This window comes from Sebastes fasciatus, chromosome 19 (genome assembly GCF_043250625.1).
Source record: "Sebastes fasciatus isolate fSebFas1 chromosome 19, fSebFas1.pri, whole genome shotgun sequence".
Classification (NCBI taxonomy): domain Eukaryota; kingdom Metazoa; phylum Chordata; class Actinopteri; order Perciformes; family Sebastidae; genus Sebastes; species Sebastes fasciatus.
The window spans coordinates 26,493,373-26,520,557 of NC_133813.1; the positions used below are offsets into that span (position 1 = coordinate 26,493,373).

The 27,185-nt window shown below is 39.0% G+C and overlaps 1 protein-coding gene across 7 annotated transcripts in view; it reads left to right on the forward strand.

Moving 5' to 3' along the window:
* Window positions 1–27,185, forward strand: part of mast4 (microtubule associated serine/threonine kinase family member 4) — a 118,294-nt gene that overhangs the window by 9,811 nt on the left and 81,298 nt on the right. For all 7 annotated transcript variants that reach the window (XM_074617246.1, XM_074617252.1, XM_074617248.1 and 4 more), the window contains exons 2-3: window positions 13,272–13,422; window positions 20,085–20,218. In XM_074617246.1, coding sequence (XP_074473347.1) covers window positions 13,272–13,422; window positions 20,085–20,218 — 285 coding nt within the window. The remainder of the gene's footprint in view (window positions 1–13,271; window positions 13,423–20,084; window positions 20,219–27,185) is intronic.

The window sequence follows — 27,185 nt, forward strand, 5'->3', positions numbered from 1 at the left end:
AGCTGCTCTTGTACAGGATCAATCACGCGTTGCATTGAACTGAAGAATGCTTGCGGTGACCGACTGCGAGCAAAACCCGACGCACGGGGAGGTGCGAGGGCCCGTTCATCGCTGCTTGCAGCTTTAATTGCATTTATTATTTCTATTTCCTTTCTACCATCTGTCTCAATCTGACATAACCCTTTGGTTTATTCTATGAGGCCATGTTCCCTAAAATTGGAAAGACAACTGTGCATTGCATCGCACCAGTGCTCTTTGTGTATCAATATTTGCTTCTGTTTGACAATGTTTAACTTTCTCTCTATGCAGTGGTCCTGTTCCTGTGTTGTGCCCCTAAATAAGCCCATTTCTTTAAGCAGGCTGCCAGTCAGGGTTATTAGAGGGACGTCCAGTGTCAGTGCGTGCTTTGTGGCTAAGAGGATTAACACAATCTGATTAAGACTCTTTTCACTCCTCCTGTGGACTCAGTCATTCCAGGATCCATCTCTGATTTTTGACTCTTATTTGCTTTCCTATGTATGTGTGCACGTCTGGGTTTAATCAGTAGTTTGTGATGCCTGAGCATTCAAAGTGATACCGGAGCTTAAGTTTGTCGGTTTCTAAACAAAATGTCTCTGGGTCGGAATTTACCTTTAGGTCAGCGTCCATCGTCGGAGGGAAGCAAGGTAAGAGACTCCAGCAGTGGACACTGCTGATTGGATTATAGGGTGAATCTAATGTTCCTGTAATGTATTTTTTCTTATCTTAGTGTGTATGTAAAGTGATTTTAGTGTTTAATTGCTTGTGAATGAACACACTTACATACATTGTAGGTTATTTTATCTTTTTAAAATGTGGCTGTGCTGTGAGAAGAGAGTTGGAGTTTTTAAAGGATAGAATATAGAAAATATTTTATATTTAACCCTCGAAATTGAAATGTCCCTTTTTCCTAAGAAACAAATCGACAAGACTGTGGCTACACTGACCCAACCTAATCGATATCTTATATAATAATTTCATAAATGGATCATAATAGGACTGGGCAATATGATGATATATTTCGTCAAAATGATACATCTACATCATTTCTATCACAATAAAGGCTAGGCTTATATTTATTTTATTTTTTTTCATTTTGCACTTAAGTTCGTGAAATGAGAAAAATACTCTGTACTTTTTATTTGTTAAGTATTTAATTCACACAGGATTATACGTATATGGCTTTACCATGTGGTTATTTCATATAGACTATTTGTTGATTGAATTACCAGAAAACATGTCATATTATGATATATATCATCATCAAGATATGAAAAGACCAATATTGTGATATAAGATTTTGGCCATATCGCCCAGCCCTAGTTCATAACACATTATAATGTAGTTTATTAATGTGTTTGTCAACAACTAACTCCTCCTGTGGGCACCCATACTGTATGTGAAGGCTGGTGTATAAACAAGTAATGCATGACAATATAGTAAAGTTGGAATAATATAAAAAATTTCTTCATAGGAGAAGTTATAATTGTTGTCCGTTAGCGCTGTGGAGGCTCGTTAGCGCTGTGGAGGACCGTCAGCGCTGTGGATGTCCGTTAGCACTGTGGAGGACCGCTAGCACCGTGGAGCACCGTTAGCACCGTAGAGTACCGTTAGCACTGTAGGCTGTAATGGAAATACAAATCAAACTTCCGTCTTATACTGACCTCCAGTCACACACTGTGACCACAACTGTGGAGGCATTTCATATCAGTAACCTGATTATAAAGGCAAACAAACAGCCACATCATTCACTCTTTCCTGGCAAGATTCCTGTTTTTCATACTGCAGAATTAGAATGGATTTGTGGCTGAATCTGGAGAAGTTTGTCTCAGAATTAAGCTGCTGTTTGCACCAGTTGGGCTCAAATCAGCTGTGTGTCTGGTGTATGTATCATGGTTGAATCAGAGACACAGACACACCTCTGGCTGTTCCCAGATGCACATCATGATCAAACTGTAATCAGTTGCTCCCTGGTCCAAGGACTGTCGGTTCACCAGAGTTTATGGAATGCATATAATAAGCCTCTAGGGCACTCAAAAAAACATGACTTCCTTGGTGGTTAACATGATGTATGGTTGAATTCTCTACATGCTGAGAAATCTTAACATGGTCAATCATATGCAATTGGAGAATGAAAGCACCGCTGTGTTTTTCCAACTTTAGATCATGTAAACACAGGAAACTGAATTCCCCTGTGAGAGCTCACACATTTCAAACACTGAAATCCAAAGGTTTTCTTTAGCTAATGAAGGAACGGTGTCCGTGTAAGGAGAGACATAAAAGTGTCCATCGGGTGACAGAAATGTGGAGGACCCCGTGGAGAGTTTTGATCATACAGTTATTTGAATTTGAGCCGTGAGACTTTTCTGTTTTCCTCATGAGTAAACACTCAGTGTAGAAAGCGAGGGAAGAGAGATTCAGGCCAGAGTGGAACTCGGGGAGAGTTGAAGTAGACAGATGTTGGGTGACGAGGTCGGCCAGAACATAGTTTGTTCTACTGCAGTTGACCCTGAGAAAAAGAGGGATGAAGATGTTCCCCATCTCAAGAGTTCATTGAATACAGTTCACAAAGATGGAAGCGTTGCATGAAATGACCATGGCATTATATAAGTACACCATGTGTTTGTTTTGTAGGCTACTAAAAAGGGAATGTGAAAAAATTTCTCAACTTACAGAAATGGCAGCAACAATCCTCCTCTGATGCATTTTAAACCCCACCCCCCCTCCGAACAGTGATTGTCTTGTCGCACCGTGAAGCATCAGAAAAATAAGGCTCTTTAATCAGTGGGCAACTCCAGGTCTGAGAAGTGAAGCCAATGCTGAAGTACCTTAAAGGTCCCATATTGTAAAAAGTGAGATTTTCATGTCTTTTATATTATAAAGCAGGTTTAAGCTCTATATAAATACTGTTAAACTATCAAAACATTCAATCCACAGATAAATACGCACAGCCCGTATTCAGAAACTGAGCTTTTGAAACAAGCCGTTAGGATTTCTGTCCATTTGTGATGTCACAAATCTACAATACTTAGACAATTTCACAGTTTTAAACGTAAACATTCTAGATGTGTCCCAGTTTATTTCTTGTTGCAGTGTATGTGAATGACATCAGCTGACAGGATGTAAACATGGACCCAAGCTGTTGCCTAGCAACGCAATTCCGTTGCCATTACGTTAAAATGCGCTAAAACGGAGTGTTTCATACAGAGGGTAAATACAGGTATATTTAGACAGACAGTATGAGAAAAAATAATATGTTTTTTGAATATTAAAGCATGTAAACATATTCTAGTAGAAACCCAAAATACAAGCATGAACCTGAAAATGAGCATAATATGTCCCCTTTAAAACTGCATTCTCTCTACCAGCCAACAGGGGGCGACTCCTCTGGTTGTATAGAAGTCTATGAGAAAATGAGCGTACTTCTCTTTTGATTTATTACCTCAGTAAACATTGTACACATGAGTTTTTGGTCTCAATCAATAGTTTCAAGTATTCTTCAATACAGCATGATGTTCATTTAGTAAATGATGTTCCCATTTAGAGTCAAATAGACCATAAAGCAGGGGCTACCTTGTGCTTGACAGGTCGCTACCACGGCGCCGTGTTTTCTTCTTACAACTTTAACCCTTTCACAGTGTGTTTTCAGTTCATGAAAGTTAATTATAACCTGTTCCGTCGCCTAAAAATGTCTTAATCAGCGTTCGGTTGTACTGAGCTCCACCCTCTTGTGTCACTTCTGGTTACAAAATACCAAGATGACGACGGCCAAAATGCAGAACTCGAGGCTTCAAAACAGCAATGAGTGATGTCATGGTGACTACGTCCACTTCTGATATACAGTCTATGCTTTAATCTTGTTCAAACTTGTTATAGTTTACATATACAGTTTTTTATACTCATAGTCAGTATGGAAAATAGAATGGGGGGTTGTTGTTCTGTGGTTGTTTTTTGTCTACAACAGATGTAACTCTAGTATACAATTACTTTTAATTTCGTGTTGTCCCTGCAAAAATAGCCAATGAAATGTCCAGTTGGTTGATGACATTTCACTTTCTTAGATTGCAAAATACCAACCATGATGAAGAGCGATTATGTAACAAGCACTACTCAGCTGTCTGTGGTGTACTTGTGAAGGCAACAACATGGAAATCTACAAATTCTGGCTTTAAAAACTGCATTTTTGTAGGTCTTCGTTGTTCAGTGTAGAGTGTCTATAGACTGTATCTTGGAAACTTTCTCGATGGAAACCAAACCTTATAGTTTAATAGCTTATAGTCATACGAGTGACATAGAAAGATTAGATCTGTAAAACAATTACAAAATAAATGTGAAAATATAAAGAGAAATAATAAAAGGATAAATAAGTAAGGAAAAAACTGGGGAAATATAAACAGAAATAAATAAAAGAATAAATACATGTGGAAATATAAAGAAAATATAAAAGAATAAATATAAACATTTTCATTTGTTTTCACATTTATTTGTTCATTTATTTCTGTTTCTTTTTGCATATAAATTACTCTATTTTTCCGCATATTGTTTAAATTTTTTATGTGCTTATTTATACTTCAATTTTTCTTTTTATATTCCCAAATTTTTTTGATTAACTTATTTATTATTTCATTTATTCCACTTTTATATTTCCACATTTCTTTTTTTTTTATTCTTTTACAGATTTATTCTTTTTTACGGCAGTCCCATGACTTCATAGGGGGGAATGCTTGATGGTCTTCTTAAAGCTGTTTGCCTGTACCAATCCTCAGTTGAGTTTATGATTTTAGATGCATGTTATATGTGGGAAAAGTGTGATATTACCAATTGATGTTATCCTCAGTTGTTGGCTAGAAAAGGATGTGATAGAAAAACAATGGCAGGGAGAGCGATGAGTGTAAAGGGTCTGTCTTCCTGTTTTAGTGTAAATGTGGACTCATTGTGTCTTAGCAACCAATGAAAGACACCAATAACAGTTTGTTCCTTTCATCCATCTCAGTGAAATGATAAACACTTCCCTGAAATCCTTCAAAGGGAATTCATATCCTGGGGTGTGAATACATTTACTAATTCTCCCTCTGTACAACCGCTTTAGATTAATTTTTTTAATGAGGAAATCAGGACTCAACTCTCTTCACCTTTGTAATGCAGAACCATGTTAGTTGGTGCAGTATACCATAATATGCTACATTTCCTGAAGTAGCAGGAACAATATTGAAATTGGTGTATATGTGTTTTCACTTGAGTTATTTTCATAGCCAAGCCTAGTGGTCTAGTAACGTAGACCACATACAAGCATGTGAATTTCACAGTCTTCCTTGGCTTGGACTATTGGAGTATTTATTACTGGACCTTGGGGACAATGTCCCTGTCCACAGAGTCTTCCTTGGCTTGGACTGTTGAAGTATTTATTGCTGGACCTTGGGGACAATGTCCCTGTGCACTTTTTCAGCCTTGTTTTTTCTGCTCTTTCATCTTTCTATTTGCCTTTGTGGGATATACAACTCTTCCTGCTGCTCTGTCCTTTTGCTTGTCAGTTTGTTTAGGTAGCTGTGTATGCTTGTATGTGTTTGTGTGTATATATGTATATATATATCTATATATCTATATAGATATATAGATATATATATATATATACCGGTATAAAAAAAGTGTCTGTCCCCGCCTCCAATAGTCTTTGTAGTCTTGGCTGGTAAAGGTCAACAGCTGGAGTAAAACTTTGAGTGTTTACTCTCGGCCTTATCCACTGTGTGCTGGAACTGTTCCCTACATGCATTACATTTTATTTATTTCTTTTCTCATTTCTCTCGCACATTGTCTGACTTGATTCCCTTTTTTTCTGGGCCTGGCTCTCTCCTTTTCTTTATTTCCACTGATTCTTTAATAACAGTCTTTTATTGCATCTTGCAGCTAAAGAGACAGATATTTCCCTCAGGAGTTAGTGGAATCCAGAAAACAGAACCTAAAGCTAGGGTCGGTAATGTTGAGAAACGGTACACTAGATTTAAGAAATTATACAACTGAAAAAACTCAGCCCAGTGTTGCCAACTCGTTTCCAATTAAAAGGTCCAAAAAGTCCCTAAATCTAGTGAGAAAGTCACCAAGTCGGCAAAACTACCAGTCCGTCCCTTCAAGCCTCCCTCCAAAAGCACTCCCCCAACATTATCATAATGAACAACCAACATGGCTACTGTTAGTACTCACAGCTAGCAGCTTGTGGAAGATTCCGGTGACGCGCAATGAGTGTACGGGCAGAGTGCACGTAGGCAGGAAGGCAGGTAGAGACAGGTAGCCCGTCCACTCATTTCATTCGGGCTGAATGAAATGATTGACAGATTGATATCCCTGAAGTTTAACTGACTTGGTGTTATACTGTGATGGTTAAGTGTTCCCTCCACTTTTTTTGAGCAGTGTATATACACATACATGCAGCACATATACATCTAAACAGTACATACACACCCAAATGCACATTATATACAAATGCAAACACCTCAGGCCATCCTTGATAAATAAGACAGAAAAGGTTGCAGAACTGAGAGAAACATTTTCGTTTCTGAGTGTTTTGCTTCAAGCTAAACGGATGTTGTGGTTAACATGGTAACGTGAACCACAGGGGCATCATGCCACATTGTACAATCTTATATACCATCATAGTGTAAACATTAGACTCAGTATTCTCAATAGAAAGCATGATGGTGTAACAGCAAATAAACCAAAACATATCAATATAGATATAAAGTCTGTGGTTGTCACACATTCTATACAGGTTAAGGTTCCCTCATCTTTCAGGTGGTAAACACAACCGACTCTGTGTGTTGTGCAGCCCGTCTTCTTTGTTTCTCTTGTTTGGTGTCTGTTCTTTGCTTTGACAACAGAGGCTTGTTGGTACTGTCCACTGCATGTGAAGCTGAGGATGAGGAAGGAGGTGAAGGTCAGGTTTGATCTTGCTCTCAGCAGCTCTGCGTGGCTCTGTGCTGCAGGGAGGGAGGAGGAATGGTAGGTGAAAGGGTACCGGCTGCTGCCAACACTGCTGCCGTGTGTGCTACCCGCCGTGCACACAGAGAGAACTGTTATTGGCTTACTGCAGTGCTTTCCATCTAATCAAGTTGGCATTTGAAGGACTGAAACCCACTTTTAAAATCAATGCAGATGTTTTGGACCAGCAGAAATTTGACTAATATGTCTTATAAGTTGCTTAAGGAAACATGGCTTCACTGATTACCCAGATGATCGTTCATAATTGGCTGATAATCATGACCAAGCTCAGCCGACCAAAGAAACCAAATGTAACTCTGGCCAGCTTTGGCAGCCCTCCACAGTTTTCTGTTTGTGTGCACCAACTGAGTCAGGAAGATGAAGGCAAAAGGTTGCAAGGATTTCAAGGCTCATACAGTTTGTTTGTTCTGTATTGGGTTTAAACTTTTCAGCATGCAATTGTCAGTATTGTCAGTTTACAGCAAGAATATACCTAATGCTCCCGTGAATGGTAAAAGCATTTTCTGCATCACATACTGCTCCTCAAGTAGTTGTATTTCTTTTCTTTTTAAAATATTGATTCATTTATATTCCATGTTTGCATAGTCAAGTGACAAGCAGACCAAAATCTAAACTGAAGACTTTGACCTAGTGCACAGACACAGATGCAGTTGCTGATAACCTTACTTCCTTTTATGTGTTGGAGGTCGACCGCTAATATAATGAGTGATCTGCCTGTAAAACAACCAAACAGAACAGAAACATCACATTTTTTCTCTTGTCTGATGTATTTGTCACAGATATGCAATAATCCAAACACAAAAGTCCTTAATGTCCTCAAACAGCCTTGAAGGAAAAGAGGATGATGAAAGAAGCTGGAATATATTGAGCAATACAGACACTACTATAAAGTGTGTCTAACTTCCTTCACACATGGGGACTCTGCAGAGACTTAGCAGAGCTGCCGTCCTGCAGCAGGTCATAGTATGTACTGTATATCACTGTGGTCAGTGGTGATCAGGCCTGAAGGTCGTGATGACCTCTCCTGAGAAAAGATGCTCCTGGGTGATGCAGGAGTTTACCTCTGATTGGTTCTCAGCGTAACTCTAAGCTGCTTATAGAGGCGTTGCTTGGTTATCATCTGTTTGCTTTAAAATGATGTAACAGTCTGTCCTTTCCTTATTTCATTGTGATTAATCTGAATGTATTTACCTTTAAACACCTGGAGGTAGATACACCAGCTGTTTGTAAATTCAAACTTTGTTTAATTACCACGTGAATGTTTATTAAATGTAAAAGTACACGTCACCAAATTAATATGAGTTGCACCACATAAACTACTGTAGTTCCTAGGCAGATATTGTTCCTAAATATTTACACATATTTAACAGCCAGGTGTAACTGCTGCACAGCTAACTGAACCAACGTTAGCTTGCTAATATATGATCAGTTTAGACTGAGATACAGGCGATACGTCGGGCCATTTGATAAAAATTATGTAAATTGGGAAGTCTTTAAAAATATATTTCACACTAGTAATAACACGATATACCTCCAACTAAAACATGTTCTATTAATAGCTTTATCATTATTAGCTAGAGCTGAAACGAAATTAGTTGATCAACAGAAAATTAATCTGCAACTATATTGATAATTGATTAATTATTTAAGTATTTTTTTAAGCCTAAATTCACAGGTTCCAGCTTCTTAGATGGGGAAATTTGCTGGTTTTCTGCATCTTTTATGACATTAAACCACATTTCTTTCTGTTGTGGACTTGGGAGTCAGACAAAACAAGACATTTATACATCTATTAAATAATCGTTAGTTGCAGCCCGATTATTAGCATAATAATGCAAATTGTTCCCCTTTCAGCTGTAATCAGATTTTCCCCACTAATTCTAAAGTGCATGCACACTACTGACTCATTTATGCATATATAAAATAGATAGTGGGGGGGGGGTGACTGCTTTTATTGAGCCCGAACTTTACAAGCTACAGTGTTCAAGAATTTGATTTTGAGTTTATTAAGGATCCCTATTAGTTGGTGCCATAGCAACCAGCTAATCTTCCTGGGGTCACACACATTAAAATACCATATAAAATACAAATATAAGAATAAAAACCTTAGAAATAACTAGTTACAGATAAAACACCTGAGATAGCATACCAAGCAAAAAAAACATACAAACAAATTACAGTCAAAGAACGGCTCAATTGGGGTTAGATAATTAATTCATTGTAATGAAAATACATTTTTAACAAACTACGTTGCATAAATTCCTCTATTCAAAATAGCTACTACTGAGAAAATGACTCGTTTGAAAAGTTGACTTCCTTCTCACTTTTTTACAAGTCATATATATATATATATATATATTAATTAATTATACTGTTCCACACAGATGGAAAGTTTTCATTCAGTCTTCTTTCTTATTGCCACAGCATGAGGTTATATAATGTGACTACATAGAGTACATCTAAACTATCCCTTCTATGAAATGTGACCATGTACTTTATGTGCCATGTCAATATAAATAGAGTGGATGTCTGTGTTTAGACACAGCTGAGAGGTAACGCGTGTTCCACCATCCTGTCTCAGTATCACAGCTAACCGCTCAGACAGAGGATTGTAGATATATGTACAGTTATAGAACATATAGTTTGTTTCAGACAAACAACGAACAACACTGTTACAGAGCTCTAGCATATCGGGGTCATGAGATCCTGATGTTACAGTGTCTATTTGTGACTAAGGCAGAGCGGCAAACTTAGCTTGAGTAATTGTTTTTAGAAGCGATGACTGAAGATCAACTATGTTGCATAACATTATGTGTTTCTATAGTTAAGACGATGATAATGATTTCATCAAAAGCATTTAGAAAAGCATTACCTTCATGTTTTTGTTCTGAGTCTGTACCGTGTCACTTTTGCTCTACATTACTGCCGTCATCGAGAGGTCAAGCCACCCCACAAGGACCTTTCAAGGACTCGGTTGTCCTTAATTGTACTGGGATCATGAATCATCCCACAGAGGAGCAGAGAGTGTTTCCTGAGCCATGTATGTCTTTGTATTCTCAGGGAGGGCCTCTTCCTCACCACCGGGTATTGTTATGTGGTCTGAGCTTCTTGCAAGGTCATTATCTTCTGAGGATTCAATAGGCTGGTCCAACCTCTGTGATGTATTTCCAACTCTCCGTATTCCTTGATGTCTAGTTACTTTTCTCACTAGCATTGTATCAATCAATCTATCTATCAATCAATCAATCAATCAATCAATCAATCAATCAATCAATCACTTTATTCGTCCCCAGTGTGGCTTATATTGGTTATGCAGCAGTGGGATGCACACATAAAATTCAGGGCACATAAATACAACACTAAGACCAAAAAACAATAAACACTAGGGCTGTCGAAGTTAACGTGATAATAACTAGTTTCAACGGCACTAATTTCTTTACCAGATTAACGCAACTTGTGCGCCTTAGGTTGTAGCGGGCTCAGTTTGAAAGCTAGAGTAAAGATACTGGTATCATATGAAGCTAGAAAACCTAAGGAATCCGTTGGTACCAAGATTCTGTTGGCTTTTGTTGTGCACCATGTCAGTATTACACTTAAATGTCAGTTTATTGTCTAGTTAGGTTCTCAAACACTTGTAGGACTCCACTATATCTATATTCTGGTCATCAATCACTGTACTGTCTGTATGGAAATATGTCTTTCTGTTATAATAGTCTGTCATTTGGGATACTGGCCTATTGCTTAGACTGTCCTGTTACTCAGTAAAAAGCCACAACAACCATGGGTGTGGTGACCTTACAAGTCCTGGACTGAGAACGTGATTCATAAACTACATTTTGTTCTAAACTAACTGAACATTATCTGGAGAACACCCTGGGAATTCCCCCTCCTAGAGATGATTTGAGTAGTTGAGTCCTCCCCTCAGGGTAGCCTGCAGCTTTATTTATCATAGTTCTGTACATCCTGTCTCCTTCACAAAAAGCTCTTGTGAATTCTGGTTGTTTTTTTATGTGCGTGGTTAAGTTGTGGCTCGTTTCGAGGTTAAGTAACCACTGTTCCTATGGTGGTAAGTTTACATACATACAAAGACTATATTTAGCATGAGAAGGAAAAATGCCACAACATTTGTTCCGATTGGTCAAAAGTCTTGAAATTTGGTCCGGACATACTGTACTTGGGCAAATATCTAACAATACAACTTTGACATTTTTTAGATCACATTAAAAAATCTGACTTTCAAAGTCAGGATTTTTGAAAACTGCTAAAATTGTGTTTATTACTGTAAATGTTTTCCATCTGAAATATTTGTTTTGCACTGTAAAATGTGTATATCTTTTATGTTCAACGTGTTATGAGTTGATAGATACCAAAAACTTGATTGTGCTCCTTGTAGTTTCTGAGATACAGACATTTTCTTATCATTTAGTCTTTGGGCACATGGGACTACTGTTTTTGTTTTTCAAAAATGGTAGAAAATTCCCTAGAATAAGCAGTAAAAATGTAATTTAAAAAAAAAATATTTTCAGTACACACATCTGAGGGGCTCCTATCGATATATTCCATATAATAAAAGTTGCACTGAACTATTATATGTCACACAACAGGTGAAAACATTCGCTTGATGAGCCATTCTCCATTAGTTTCAATGCATTTTCAGGAAATATCTGTTTTGCTTCTATTAAACCTCAGAAATTATTTTCTGCCTTTTCATCTTTACTAGGGCTGTAACTAACGATTATTTTCATTGTTTAATCTGTTGATTATTTTTTTTAATCAATCGATTAGTTGTTTGGTCTATAAAATGTCAGAAAATGGTGAAAAATGTCGATCAGCGTTTCCCATAAAGCCCAAGATGACGTCCTCAAATGTCTTGTTTGTTCCAAAACTCAAAGATATTCAGTTTACTGTCATTAAGAAACCAGAAAATATTCACATTAAAGAAGCTGGAATCAGAACATTTTGACCTTTTTTTTTCTTAAAAAATTACTCAAACTGATAAATTATCTATCAAAATAGTTGGCAATTAATTTAATAGTTGACAACAAATTGATTAATCATTGCAGCTCTAATCTGTACTAGTTAACAGTTAGCTAGCTATAGACTATAGACTATATACAGTATATATAGACTATAGACTGAGTCAAAGGCTTCTACAACTTATTAAAGTGGAATGTTTTCTTACATGTTACATAAAGAAGGGATGATGTCGTGAATCAATCAACACACCTTAAATGTCAGAATGTTTATATTGGCTCTCTTCCATGACATGAGCTTTAGTGATGATTAGATCTTCAAGCCCTGAAACAAATGGAAATGTTTTCCAGTCGTACTACGACAACTGAGAATATTGTATTTCCTCACCTGAGAGGAGAAAATAATGGCAGGGTGCTACACCTATGTATTTATTTATGTATTATGTATGTATTATATAATATAATAATATATAAGTATCAAGTCAAAGCATTTATTTCCATGTTTCCCTGAACAATGAACTTCTTCCTTTGCCTTCTGCTCTAGGAACCGTTTACAAGGAAACACAAAGTATAAGAAATAAATACCAGAAAATAGATCCAGAAGAATGCTATATACAATAAAAATAGATCCAGAAGAATGCTATATACAGTAAAAATAGATCCAGAAGAATGCTATATACATTAAAAATAGATCCAGAAGAATGCTATATACAGTAAAAATAGATCCAGAAGAATGCTATATACAGTAAAAATAGATCCAGAAGAATGCTATATACAGTAAAAATAGATCCAGAAGAATGCTATATACAGTAAAAATAGATCCAGAAGAATGCTATATACAATAAAAATAGATCCAGAAGAATGCTATATACAGTAAAAATAGATCCAGAAGAATGCTAAATACAATAAAAATAGATCCAGGAGAATGCTATATACAATAATAGAAAAAGAGAACAAGTATAAAGTATAAATGTTTTGAAGCTATATGAGATCAGTTTGTATTTCCAGAAAGGAGAGCTATATAAGTACTGTAATGACATGGTGTCTGAGAAGAAGACCAGATACCTGCTTTACATTACACTTTGCATTCCCACATACACAACGTATTGTGTTTAATTTTATAACTACAGTGTGTAGAAACAGCTAATGAATGCAACACACTGATAAGGAATGAAATGTAGGCCGTCTTTGAACAGAAACAAAGAAGAACGTGGACTTCATCATTATACGGTGATAACAACAACTTCTAGTAACATTAGTTGTATTTGTTTCTATGTTTTCCTCTAGTTGGACAACATCCTCTCTCCCTCCACCTACCCCAGGAAGTCCAGCAATCCTGAGCTGACTCATGGATTAAGTCCTGCTCTCAAGTTCATGCGACATCTCAGCGAGGATGGGAAACACGTTCGCAGACGGAGCCTCGGGGGCGGTCTCACAGGTAATTATTTCATCTATGCTCTTCTCATTTTAACTTCTCACAAGTATTTGGGCTATTTTAGACCACCAGATTGATGCTTTTATAAGTAACCAATGCCACACCCCTGTATTTGTATGTTATACTGTGGGGTTTGGAATACTATAATAGCTGTCTGTTTCATTGATCCATGAATCCATAAATCATAGTCCACAAATGTGGCACAACCATGGTAAATGTATGAAATAAGAGCTTCAATGTATGTGGTTTGGGGTGGAGGTCGCGGGCGGTGAATGGAACAAGAGCTTTGAGTGGTGTTTATTTAATTATTTTTGGCTGGACCGCAGAGGGCCAGCCCTACAAACGCAAAAGTCTGTCACTGAGTGAGTGAGTGAGTGAGTGAGTGATGAAGTTACAGGATTGGTCGGTCGACTGTTGGAGTTTCTTCATTGGTCGTTGCTCTTTCAAATTGAAAAGGCGGAGATCAGTTCTGTGTTTAGGTTTTCTGGGGAGCGTGTCAGTGGTTCAATGTATCATTACATAGTGCTGTTGTTGTGCATATGCTATTGTTTATGTTCGTTTAAGTTACGTTATGTTGTGCTTCGTATTGTGTTACCGTGCATTCACACCAAGCGCGAAGCAAATTTTCGCCTTTCTTTCCTCCAGAGATAAATCACTGTTGCTGCCTTGTACATGTTGTGGAAGTCCCAGATATGTCAGAAAACCAAACGTTGTTGTGTCTGGGTTCATAACGTCACCCGGCTGCGAGCTGTATTCACATACTGTATCTGTATCTAGCAAGACACATGTCGCTACTGCCGTATGAACCCAAAATAAACAGACTGTGCGGTGATTTAATTGCAATAAACGGATCAAAATGATGCCGAAATAATGACATAATGATGATGATTTGTAAAAAGACCGAATTCATGCTTTGTCAGGTCTGTCTGCAACACAACAAGCAAACAACTTTTAAAATGCTTGTTTTCTGAATGGAGTTCGGATCGATCAATGCCAGGCTTTGCTAACATTGTAGCTACTCCATCAACACTCAACATAACGTCATCTAGGCATAAATACAGCAGCGACGTTGTTGTAAACGGATCAAAAGTATGCCGAAATAACTACATAATGATGCTGATTAGTAAAAAGTCTGAATTCATGCTTTGTCAAGTCTGTCCGCAAGACGACAAGAAAACAACTTTTAAAATGCTTGTTTTCTGAATGGAGTTTGGATCGATCAGTGCCAGGCTATGCTAACATTGTAGCTGCTCCATTAACACTCCATCTAGGAATAAATACGACAGCAACAACGTCAGTGATGACATAAACTTTTGCGAAGTACAGTATGTATATATTGCTACACACCACTTATATGATGAATGCGTTTGATACACATGCTTTAACAAAAAAATTAAATACTTATGTCATGCTAATACCTTTTCACCTTGTATACAATATATAATATACTGACTAGTAAATGTTACCATTTACTATTACTGAATGCCATTTGCTTCATTATAAGTTGTCTTTCAATCAAACATTAAGATATAAGTGGAAAATAACTGTTAACAAAACATAATAGACATGACCACTGACTATTTGTGTAACAATTTAGCCACAAATTCACAGACTGACCATATACCTTCCAGCCATATACTCTGTTTTGTCTTGTCTGCTGTGGTTTTGAGATCTCATAGGCTTATGCCACCGTCCCAGTATAATGGAAGTGAGTGGAGTTTCATTTGTGGAGTTCAAAGCAGTGAAAAATGACCTGAAAAATAGAAGCTGCCTTGGATACTGAAAATAATTAGGATAATCCACAGACCCTGCTGTGAACAGTTCTCAGTGTTTCCTCCCTTTTTTGTGGAGAAAATAGTTCCCTAAGGACACGCTTTGAAGTAAAAACTCCACTTGAAATGTGTGACTGTTTTTAGTTGCAGCGAGTAGTGACAATCACTCACCATCTGTCCCTTAAACCTGGCTCTGAGAAGACAGCAACTATGACAGTGTCACACTTGGCAGGACGCAATTCAGAAGTGCGAGAGTTTGATAAAGCCAAAAGGATTACATCATCATCTGCAAACAGCAAAGATGTGACCCAAATTTCACCAAACTGGACGCCCTCCACACCTCTTCACACCTGTGAAGCATCATTTCAACATCATATTTTTAGGATTTAAAAGCCCTGAAAACATTTCTTCTCAATGTTTTCTCAGCACCCCTCTCGCTGGTTTGAAGGGGGCGGGACATGAGGTGATGTCACATACTTCAGAGCACCAATCAGGATTTAGCTTTATTTGAAACAAACCGAGATGAAAGTTTAGAAGATGTGATGTTTTAGTTTTGTGGGTCTTAATAAATAATAACTTAAGATGTTTCTTTCCCCTGAACTTCAACTTTGGCTGCTTATTTATTTAGCCATGGATAATTAAAGGACCAGTGTGTAACAATTATAGGGGGGTGTATTGGCCGAAATGGAATATAATATTAATAAGTATGTTTTCATTAGTTTATAATCATTTGAAAATAAGAATCATATTTTCGTTACCTTAGAATGAGCCGTTTATACCTACAGAGGGAGCAGGTCCTCTTCACAGAGTCCTCCAGGTTTCTACAGTAGCCCAAAGCGGACAAACCAAACTCTGTTAACGTTTCCTGCTTGGGCTGGAGTCAACAACGTTACTCGCTCCAGTCACCGCCGCTCTCTCTCTCTCTCTCTCTTGCTTCACCACTCACTTCCCACGTACACACACACACTCTAAGCACTCTACTCTTACAACAACCGGCTCTAGAGAGGGACATTCGCCTTTTTGTGTCAGCCACCGTAGCAATCCTACACGCTTGGTACATGGGAGAAGTTGTAATCTGCAACCTCACCGATCGATGCCGCCAGATCCTTCACACTGCTCCTTTTAATGTTAGTGAAAAATACTTGTTAAATACTTTAGAATAGAAACCATGTTTTCAAGGGCTTTAAACAAAAAGTGCACAATCCAATTTATTGCAGGTAATTCTCTCAGCAACTCTTGGCATAATTGAGCTATAACTGTACATGCATCAACAAATGGACTTTTCCATTGTCCGAGTCGATCCATGCTGCGCTGATTTGCGTTTCCATTACCAGTTTTAGCATACAGAGTGGCGCCAAGTCGCGTTCCCAAGATGGACCACCTCCAGGGTCGGGTCAAAGTGCTCCTGATCTCTGTGTGTTCACCTCTCAGTACTTTCTCTCTGTGAGTTTAAGTTTGTTTCTTCAGATATCTGCTTTATTTTATGGTTTCATTTTCAGCTGTATAGGAAGTCATGTTAAGTTGCTGCTGATGAAAACCCAACATTTCCTGAGGTTGCTGCTTCATGAAAAAAAGCTTTTAAATAACAAAATAACGGGGGACTTTTATAGTGAAGAATTTATAGGAAATTAAATGTTTTTATCACTGAACTAGGAGTGCTTTGTTAAGGCTATCCTTCAATAAAAATAATGCCAGTAATAGTGCAGGGAGGAAGAATACAAGGGACTTTTATTTGGAAGAATATAGGAAATGAAATGTGTTTACCGTTTTACAGCTACTTCTTTGACCACTACGGTTACACACACCCTCAAGCGGGTTGAATCGGTGTTAGTCCATGTCCATGTATTCACTTTTTTAGAAAGAAGTGTGGACTCTGGTTACAAAAGGTGGTTGAAAATGTGCATTCGGTTTTGAATCTTTACATCCACACTTCAGTAGGACTGCTGCCATCATGAAACAGACTGTGTTCCTGTCATGAGGAATGTGTTCAGTCAGCAGAGGGCTATCCTCTTGGTGTGTGTGTGTGTGATGACATGCACATCCAGTTTCTATCCAGGTTCCAGTAACAAGGGATCTCCAACAGTCGGACACGTTAGGAAAGAGAAGAGCGTTGCTGAAAATGAAAAAGGATTTCACTTTTCTTTCTGGTATTGATTTAATTATGTGTTACAGTATATGATAATTAGTGCTTGCAGCTAGCCCCGTGCCTGAGGGCTCATACTGGAAAGGTTCAGACATGCTTTAACGTTATAAATGACACAATAATTTATCATCCAAAGATCAAACTGAAAAGTTAAACAGTCAGACAAATACATATACATTATACATAATATATTTCAAGCTAAGTGTGCCTATAAATTGAATCATGCAGCCATTTTAAAAACGTTGTGGTTAGGAGGACATCAAGTGCTATTCCTGATAATGATCAAATCCATATCATACAGTAGCTTATGAGACTAATACAAAACAACTTCTGTTAACTTCTAATACATTGAATACAAGAGCACTTGTGTTTCTAACCCCCTGAGGAGTGAGGAGTTTTATCTCTATGAGGGGATGATAATAAAGATTTAATGGTTTCTAACCCGTTTGCACAACTTGCCTGGAGAGCCAGAGCCTCGATTACCCTTTGGTGAATCTGAAAGGATGAGGGAGCATAGATTACCTCGGCTGGGATACTTTTATAGAAATGAAACCCGGTAGAACGGCGACAGTGACACATCATGATTCATGCAGGAGAGGTGTGCTTAAAACAGCCAAGGTCGGGAACGCAGTGGTCTGACTGTACAGATACCTGCGTCGAATGAATAAGACTTAACGCCTCCAACCATGTATCCTGATGCCCCCCCCCCCCCCCCCCCCCTCCCCCACACACACACACACACACACACACACACACACACACACACACACACACACACACACACACACACACACTTTCCACAAGTGTTGACCAAGAGAGATTTCCTTTATGTCGGGATATGATGGGCTTTAGTGAGGAAAGCTTTGACTGGTCAGGAAGGAAGGACCAAAGTTTTCCCTCCTCATCCTGTTTGGCCTGATTTGACTACAATGATCACAGTGTAAAAACTGTAGCACAGTAGATGATGAACTTGAGATATTCCTTTTAAGTTCTCTTCACTGTGCCCAGATGGTTAATCCTCCCCTCTGTCTCCCCGAGTGTTTACTTGAACAGGAAGTGGAAATATACACATGTGGATAAAGACGCTCTACTCATAAACACTTCTATGAATGATTTTTCAATCCATGGAGTTGCCAGCGGTGCAATAAGATCCTCTGATTCAGATGCCGGGGCTGCGTATGGGATGTTTCCATCTTTGTTTTGGTGCTCTGAGGTTTTAGGGTTAGAGAGGGGAGATGAAAGCAGCATTTAGTGCCATCTAGCTGCCAACGCTGGGAGCTGAAAGTGAAGATTCTATTTCATAAAGAATATTCTGATACAGAACATCATCAGACTCTGTAGTGTGCTTGTGCTTTAAACTATGTAATGTTGAGATTGTCAGTGATCTCTTAATGGGCTTATCCAACCCTCTGGCCTAATTTAACCCTTTTGACATCCTGCCTGGCTGCACAGGGTCAGGGGATTTATCTTTACACTCCTAACAAGAGCAGACAGCTAGGATCAGGTTCTGTTACTGGTATGTCATCTGCCCTGGACTGTCTTCGCCAGTTGCTCCCTGGTATTATGGATTGGCTCAGTGCACCAGTAGCTTGTTTACTGCTCACAGTGGTGAAAACAGTACATAAGTAAACATACCTTGCATACCATAATAATACATTCATGTAATGATGCTCCATTACAGGTGAAAGTCCTGCGTTCAAGTAAAAGTACTGAAAAAAGGAAGTTAAAGTATCAGAAGTAAAAGTAGTCATTATGAAGACTGACTGATGTATTACTGTGTATCCCATCATTAGATAGTTAGTACTGATGCATCAATGTTAGAGCAGCATTTTACTGTTGTAGTTGGTGGAGGAGGAGCTACTTTAACTACTTTAGATACCGTTATTTTAGTCTGCTGGTTCCTAGCTTAAGGCCCTGACACACCAGGCCATCGGACAGTTTGAGGCCGTCGGTGAGCGTCTGTTTTCGGTGTGTCTCACATCGTCGGCTCTAGTCTGCCCGTGTCGGAGTTTTTTCGGCCGATTCAGCATGTTGAATCGCCGGCAGAGTTCTTCGGTGAGAGAAGTCACTCTGATTGGCTGTTCAGAATGAACAAATCGGTACACGAGAAGAGAAACGGAAGTGAGGCACACACACAGAAGACTCTTTTCATTGTTCATCTTCATCTCATCTGATCGTTCCAACACACGGATATTTTCACGGCGACATGAACATCTGGAGTGAAGCTAAGCGGTGGGTGAGAGCGGTGTGAAAATGGTCGTCAGATGCCACTTTGTTTCATGTATGTAGACTACCGCCGCCTGCTGGTATGGAGAGTTATGTCATCTCACTCAGGAGCAGAACGTACGGGCTGACTGGCCGTCGGCTGTAGTCTTTGAGGTGTGTTCAAATGCAACTTGTCGGCCAGGACAAAGGCGACGAGAGGCGACGCAACTGTCTGCTTTCATTGCTGCTAATTCTTTGATATTGGGTGGAGGTCAGGCCCCTCCAAAGGGTCACAAGATGAATCTGAGGGATTTTGTGAAGAATATTGGGAGAGAAAAGAAGAAAGTTCTGATTCCCAAGTTTGTATAGATTTTTTAATATTTGCTGTTTTTGGTGAAATAAGGGATATTTTCACCTCTAATTTAACCCGGAACATTTTTTTTAAATTAAACCATCTGAGAAGTTTAGGAGCAGAAATCACTCTTTGGAGAAACTGTCATAAACATGAAACATGAAGTGAACCTGGTCCTGTCATTGCTCTGCAGGAAAGTACCTTCTGCTGCCCACCAACCACCAGCAGACACAGACAGCAGGGCAGCCCTCATCTGAGATCTCTAATCTGGTCCGTATGCGTTCCCTGCACCTGGGAAAGTCGGACCCCTCCCTCACCTCCAGCATGGTGAGTACTTCCTAAATTATGCCCCCCCCACCATGATGATTGTGGCTGAACTCTGGTTAATGAATGACCTGTATGTTGTGTTAATGGCTCTCATCTGTCATTGCTGCAGGTTTATAACTGCATTGTTTTAAAAATATTTTATAAATACATTTATTTCTATGGATATGGAAGCCACACAACGGATGTGCTCACATTTATCAAAGATGATTAAATGCATTCAGAAAGGCAACTATTTCAGATTGTTGCATGCCTGTTTAGGTCAGTCTAAAACACATGATTAAGAAAGAAATTAATAAAACAGAACAAAATATTTAGAAAAATAGAAACAGATATTGAAGCAGTCCAGGTGCATCCGTGGTTTGAACCGAATGATGTCATGAAAACAGAGGTGACCTTCATAGTGGTCCTACTCTCTTCTCTCAGATGACATTGACAGATACTCTATCTGTGCTATATCGGCTATAACGTCATCTTGTTGTCTCAGGACTGAGATACAATCACAAGTGGAGGCTAATCCAATGCTGTTAAACTATGAGTCATTCCCAGTGTGTGCTCGGTATCCGTTAGAGAAAAGGTTAATGTAATTAACAGCATAAATATCTGTGTGCTTGTGTGTGGCTGATTTTACTGCAACAGTATATTTTGGTAACTGACACTTTGTACCATTAGTGATCTGAAAGACGCAACCTAGAAGAAGGCACTGTAACACCATGACATCATGGTGACCCTGTTTACACTAATAACACAATACCACTAATACAGATACACAATATCTGAACTAATTCTGTACACTGGGGGGCGCTGGTGCATCGTTTAGAACTAAAACACATGTATCCTTGTATCTTTGTGCTTTTTTAAAGCCACAAATGAATCCCTTTGGTTATTGTCCCCCTGCAGAGTGGATGAATACATGATTCCCTGTAACAGAACAGTGGATAAGAACTCCAGTCGATGTGTTGATTTTGTTCAAGTTTTATAAGTTGATGAGCTGAATGTGTCTTGAAGCATCCTCGCCCAGGATTTTTAAGATTTGTGTTTTTTTAATAATGCGCTTCTGATCCCCATAGGTATTTATTTGACTTGTTTTACTCCGCTACACAGCAGAACTCCCTACGTGAGCAAATAGGGATCAAGTATCTTGCTCAAGGACACTTTAGCAGGAGAGGTGGAAGGTCTCTAGCCACATGCACTTCCTCCACCTACCCTGGAATAATCAAACAAAGACAAACATTACTTAAATCTATTACGTCTAGACAGATTTACATGCACCTACAAAGACTTTTCCAAGTATCAGATCATAGTGAACATATTTGATAGAAGTGCTTTTGGTGTACTCTGAGGCGTGAATGGAGAGGACTCTGCACCTCTCAGATGAGGCTGTAAGGTCATGGGGACCCAGGAGACACATGTTTTTCATCAGACTTCATTCAGTAAACGGGACCACAGATAAATGGTTGAGATTGGGTTTTTGCTAAGGAAGGGCATTGGGGTGCAATGCACGCTCGTGGTGCATCGCTTGCCCCCTCCACTACATGCCATGCTGCACCACTCCACCTCCAAAAATGTTTTTTCATGTAAAATGAAAACAAATGAGACGGATAAGCAATTAGTGCATCTACTGCAATGTGAGAAAATTCATTGCACGTCCTTACTGTAGGAGATTCTACACTGAAGCACACTTCCGTTCTTCAGAGTGCATTCGTCTATCTCGGGCCCGTCAAATAGGGATGTCACAATACCAGAAATGTAATAGTCAATACCAATACCAGTGAAATTCCACGATTCTTGATATCCAATTCGATACCATGGTAAAAAACTAAAACAAAACAATAAATGCCATTTACGTCAACATACAACTTATTACCATTATTATTAATCCCTGATGATCCAACTCAAGTTTCTCACCAAAAACAAAATTTTACAAGATTACATTTGAACACATCATGATTATTTATAATTTACCATCTCCCAATACTTTTTACTGAATAGAGATTGAACGCACCATAATGTAACTCAATGCAACCTCCATACGTCAGCTGTCAGCTCACAGCAGAACCGGGCTGACTGCTTGCGGCTAACGGCTAACGTTACTAGCTTTCCTCCTGCTGGTTTCAACACAGATTTGTTGTTCGCAATGTCGCGTTATCAGGGGAGTTTTCTATCATCCCCTGGATGACGGGACGCCGTTAGTCTTGGGCCCTGATCCCTGGTACCTACGGTACTGTAGAAAAATGAGCACAGTCATGTTTTCAGCATTTTGGCATTGACTTGGTACCGAAGTATTGGTTCTCGTGACATCCCGAAGTGTCACGAGAAAATCGATCGAAATGAGCTTTCGATTTCGAAGTATGTAAGAAATATGTTTAAAGCGAAAATCAAGTTGAATCGCGGATTTGGAGAACCATGGCACCCCTAGAAACAAATGATTGCCAATTTTTTTTTTCTTACTAAGAATTTTGAATCTATATATTTATACCCACGCTTCTCCCTGCAGTCATGTGAATGCATACAGTATGCAATCAAATATCTTTCTATAATATGCCGCTGAGATGTTGTCTTATCCTTATTCTTATTCTCAACACTGTTTGCATGCCCCCGGTGACTCTGTGGTTGGCACCCTGAGACAATGAGATGCTGGTGACCGCTGCTCAGATATTGTCTTGTGTAGACACAAGCTGAATAGCTGATGTGTTACTACATCTTAATGGTTTCGTTTGGACACCTCAGGGGTTCATCTGCTGCCACTGTATTATCCTGCCTGCAGAACAAGCTTAGAAAAGATGGTGAATTAGTCAACCTTGGGAGAGAAACACCTCTAAATGGAAGGTGCTGTTTTTATTTGTTTTCCCTTTTAGATTTTAAATTCTCAGTTAGAAACGTTTGGTAAACGTGAGTCCCGTTTGTCTCTGTTTAGAAGGGACAATCTCATAATATGAATGAGGATTCAAACAACATCTTCAGTGTACTTAAAACTAGCAAAGATGATGCCTGTCAGTTCTACATAATGATGGTTATATGACTGGGAAGCACAGCAGTCTCTGGCCTTGAATGAAATGAATGGAGGGCTGGCAGCATACACACGGTCATTCTGCATCTAGTGCGCTGTCTGAGCATTGCTGTGTGAGCTCTAACCACAGCCACATTTGGCAGATATATCCATGATTGAAGAGATTTAATTGGTTATTGGATTTGGCTTCTGTTCATTCAGTTTGAAATTTTAAATGTGGTTGTTTTATGTTCAGGCTGTATTAGTTTGTTTTACTAGAAATATTAGAAAATATTGTTATAAGATTAATTGCAAAGACTTTCAAGAAAATGTAGAGCTTAATTCAACATTTTGTTCTTCATTATGTACCAGGGCATAACTCACTTTATAGTGCTGCACATTTCTCCAGTCACTAAAGAAGCCCACAGGTGTCAAATCTCTGTATAGAAGGTACTGTTATTATTTATACAATGAGACAAGCCGCTTGACCGTGACCATGATTGTACAGTAGATGGCCCTTATACTGTATATAAGAAGTGGACGTAGTCACCGTGATGTCACTCTGTGGTTTGTGAACTATAGTTTTGAAGCCTCGAGTTTGGTATTTGGGCCGTCGCCATCTTGTTTTTTTTAACCACCAGAAGTGACACGAGAGGGTGGAGCTAAGTACAACTGAACGCTGATATAAGACATTTTTAGGCGACCAAAATGTTCGAATTAACTATAATTAGGGGAAAACACACTGTGAAAGGGTCAAAGTTGTAAGATGAAAACACAGACAACTAACAGACCGGACAACGCCATGGTAGAGACCTGTCAATCACAAGGTAGCCCCGCCCTAAAGCACCCCTGCTTTGTCGCCACTCCAAACCGCCAGTCCAAAATCCCCAAATATTGAATTTTTAATATTAAAATTAGAAAAACAGCAAATCACATTTAAAAAGGTGAAAACAGTAAATGTTTGACATTTTTAGCTTGAAAAAATGACTAATATGACTAATTAATGAATTGGCTAATTGTTTCAGGTCTACTTTAATTCAAGCTTCTGTGATATACTGTTAAAGGGACTGTTTGTCCCATGCGCGTTTGCGTGTGGCTACGCAGTTCAGACACAGACTCCAACACAAACTACACGGAAGCATCAAAACCGCAAAGTTGTATCTAGTGAAGCCCGTCTGTTAAACAGTGTTGGCTACGGTCGGAGGACGCGGGGGAGACCGTAGCTTTGGTCTCCAGGACCGGAGTCTCTGCTGTACTCTGCTCCTCTGCCTGCTTGCCTTCACTCACACACCGCACACGTTCTCGCTCTTTCGCTCCACTCTCACATGCATGCGCGCACACTCCACACTGTTAGTTTAGCTCTGAGAATATCTTTATATATGTTGACACTCCTATTATCCATATTAGAATGTACACCTCTTGATATTGTTTAGTAGTTATAGAACTATTCTCAGTGTAACTTTATTTACCCTGTACCTTCATTGAAGGTTTAAGACTTCTTTGGTGTTGTCAGCCATGCTTTGCCCCCCCCCCCCCTTTGTCTCACAGGACACAGGTTATTGCTTTCTGCCCCCCCACCCCCCTCCCAGTTCTTTACGCTCTCCCATCATGCCCCTGTGTGTGCATGGCTCTTCTACAAGCGTGGCACATCTCTCTTGACTGTGATGCACTTTGGCAGAAAATCAATACTTCACTTCTGGTGCGATATGGAGATAAGACTGTCATAATCCTGATGTTGTGCCTTTGTGGACTCTCATTGTCCCTCATAATGGCAGTCAGTGATGTCCTTTACTGATATCACTGTTGTTGTTGCAAAGGTAGGAACTGCAGTTTATGTGTACAAACATAATGTGTTATGTTGTTTGGTCAGAAAAAACATAAAGTTTTTAACAAATACCATAGATTTTGAACAATCAGCCTTGTTTTCTTTAATATCGGCCCCTCCGCTAATGAACAAATCTGATTATCCTGCCTCAGTAGCCCCCTGAAAACAAGAGTTTTCTCAGATGTACCTTTATTGATCTGTTTGTCTTTGTTTTGTGGTCCCTGCATGGCTGCGGGATTTCAGCTTCATGTTGTTTATATTGTGTGTGTGTGTGTGTGTGTGTGTGTGTGTGTGTGTGTGTGTGTGTGTGTGTGTATATATATACAATATACTGTATATTGTACTGTCGTATATATTTCAATGACTTAAAGGTCCCATATTGTAAAAAGTACGATTTTCAGGTCTTTTACATCATAAAGCAGGTTTAAGTGTTATATAAATACTGTTAAACTATCAAAATGCTCAATAAACGGAGAAATACACACAGCCCGTATTCAGAAATTGTGCGTTTGAAACAAGCCATTAGGATTTCTGTCCATTTGTGATGTCACAAATATACAATATTTAGACCATTAATCGGTTTTAAACGTAAACATTCTAAATGTGTCCCAGTTTATTTCCTTTTGCAGTGTATGTAAAGAACATCAGCTGACAGGAAGTAAGCATGGACCCAAGCTGTTGCGTAGCAACGCAATACCGTTGCAATTCCATTGAAATCCCTAAAACGGAGTGTTTCAGACAGAGGGTAAATACATGTATATTCAGGCAGACAGTATGATGAATATAATGTATTTTTTTAACATTAAAGCATGTAAATATGTTCTTGTAGAAACACGAAATACAAACATGAACCTGAAAATGAGCATGATATATCCCCTTTAAGGGGTTACCACCTTAACTAAATTCATAACCAAACAGCGAACACCGTCTCTGCAGGGAGTGTTATTTAGTTACAGTTAAGGTCAGTATTTCAGCAACATTAGTATAACAATAAACAGTAGTGATACTACCTTTAGGTGCTTTCATCTCGGTTTTTGTTCTTCCCTTGCCCTGTTATGTTCCACAGAATAGCTTTAGAAACACATCCCAAACCATGCGGTATGTTCTGTAAACATATGGTGTGATATTTAAATCAAACTGTCACTCCAGATAGAGTAATTGCAGCTGAGACATTGAACCCCTGTCATCCGCTCTGTTTGAGTTAGACTTTTCTCTGTTCTGATATTCAGATGTGACAGTGTTCTGCACAGTGTTCTGCACAGTGCGGCTTTGTGTTTATTTGAAAATGAATTGAGAATATAGCCTATTGGATTTCTCCAAGTGGACTCAAGCTGACATAATTCTCATCTTATGAATGCTTACATTTGCATGACTATTGCAATTTATTCTGAATTGTAAAAGCAGAGAAGCGTTGAGAGAGATTGGTTGGTTACTATCTGTTTTTGCTTGTTGTCAAGGTTAAAGACTTGCCTCGTCCGTTGGGAGGTCGGCTCTACAGGGTTTTATCATGGCCAGATATTCTCTCTCCTTTGGCTTTGGTCAGAGGGATTCTTTGCAATGCTTTGTATGGAAGGAATTGATTCTTCTCCCTTCACAGGTCCATGTCCCTCCTCTGTCTGCCTTACATCTGCAGGTGGCCTCTTGGTCTGATAAGCTCAGGCAGAGCAGAGGCTGTGGGTCACTCAATCAGCACTCGCTGCATGCTTTCAGTGGCAGCGCTCCCTTTTTTCTCCAAAGGCAGAGGAAACAACCTCGGCTGCCCACCGGCCAAGAGAAAATGACTCACAGACAACCCCTGGTCTTTCCCCAAAGGCTGTTCTGTGGCTAGCCTTCATAGCTGCCCTGAACTCGACTCACAGCAGCTTTATTTTGTGTTTTATTTTCTAAAAACTAGAGACTTGAAGTACAAACCGCTAAATTATTATTGTTATTTATACCATATATTGTTTTGTCTATAGAAACGTTCATCACAATTTTCTCATAGCTCAACATTACATTTTCAAATGGCTTTTTTTTTTGTCCAAACAATAGTGCAAAACCCAAAGATATCCAATTTATATAGATATAAAATAGAGAAAAGCAGCAAATCGTCACATTTGAGAACAAATATTTGGTATTTTTAGCCATGCTGGTGGCCTGGCTCTATGGATGGCAAT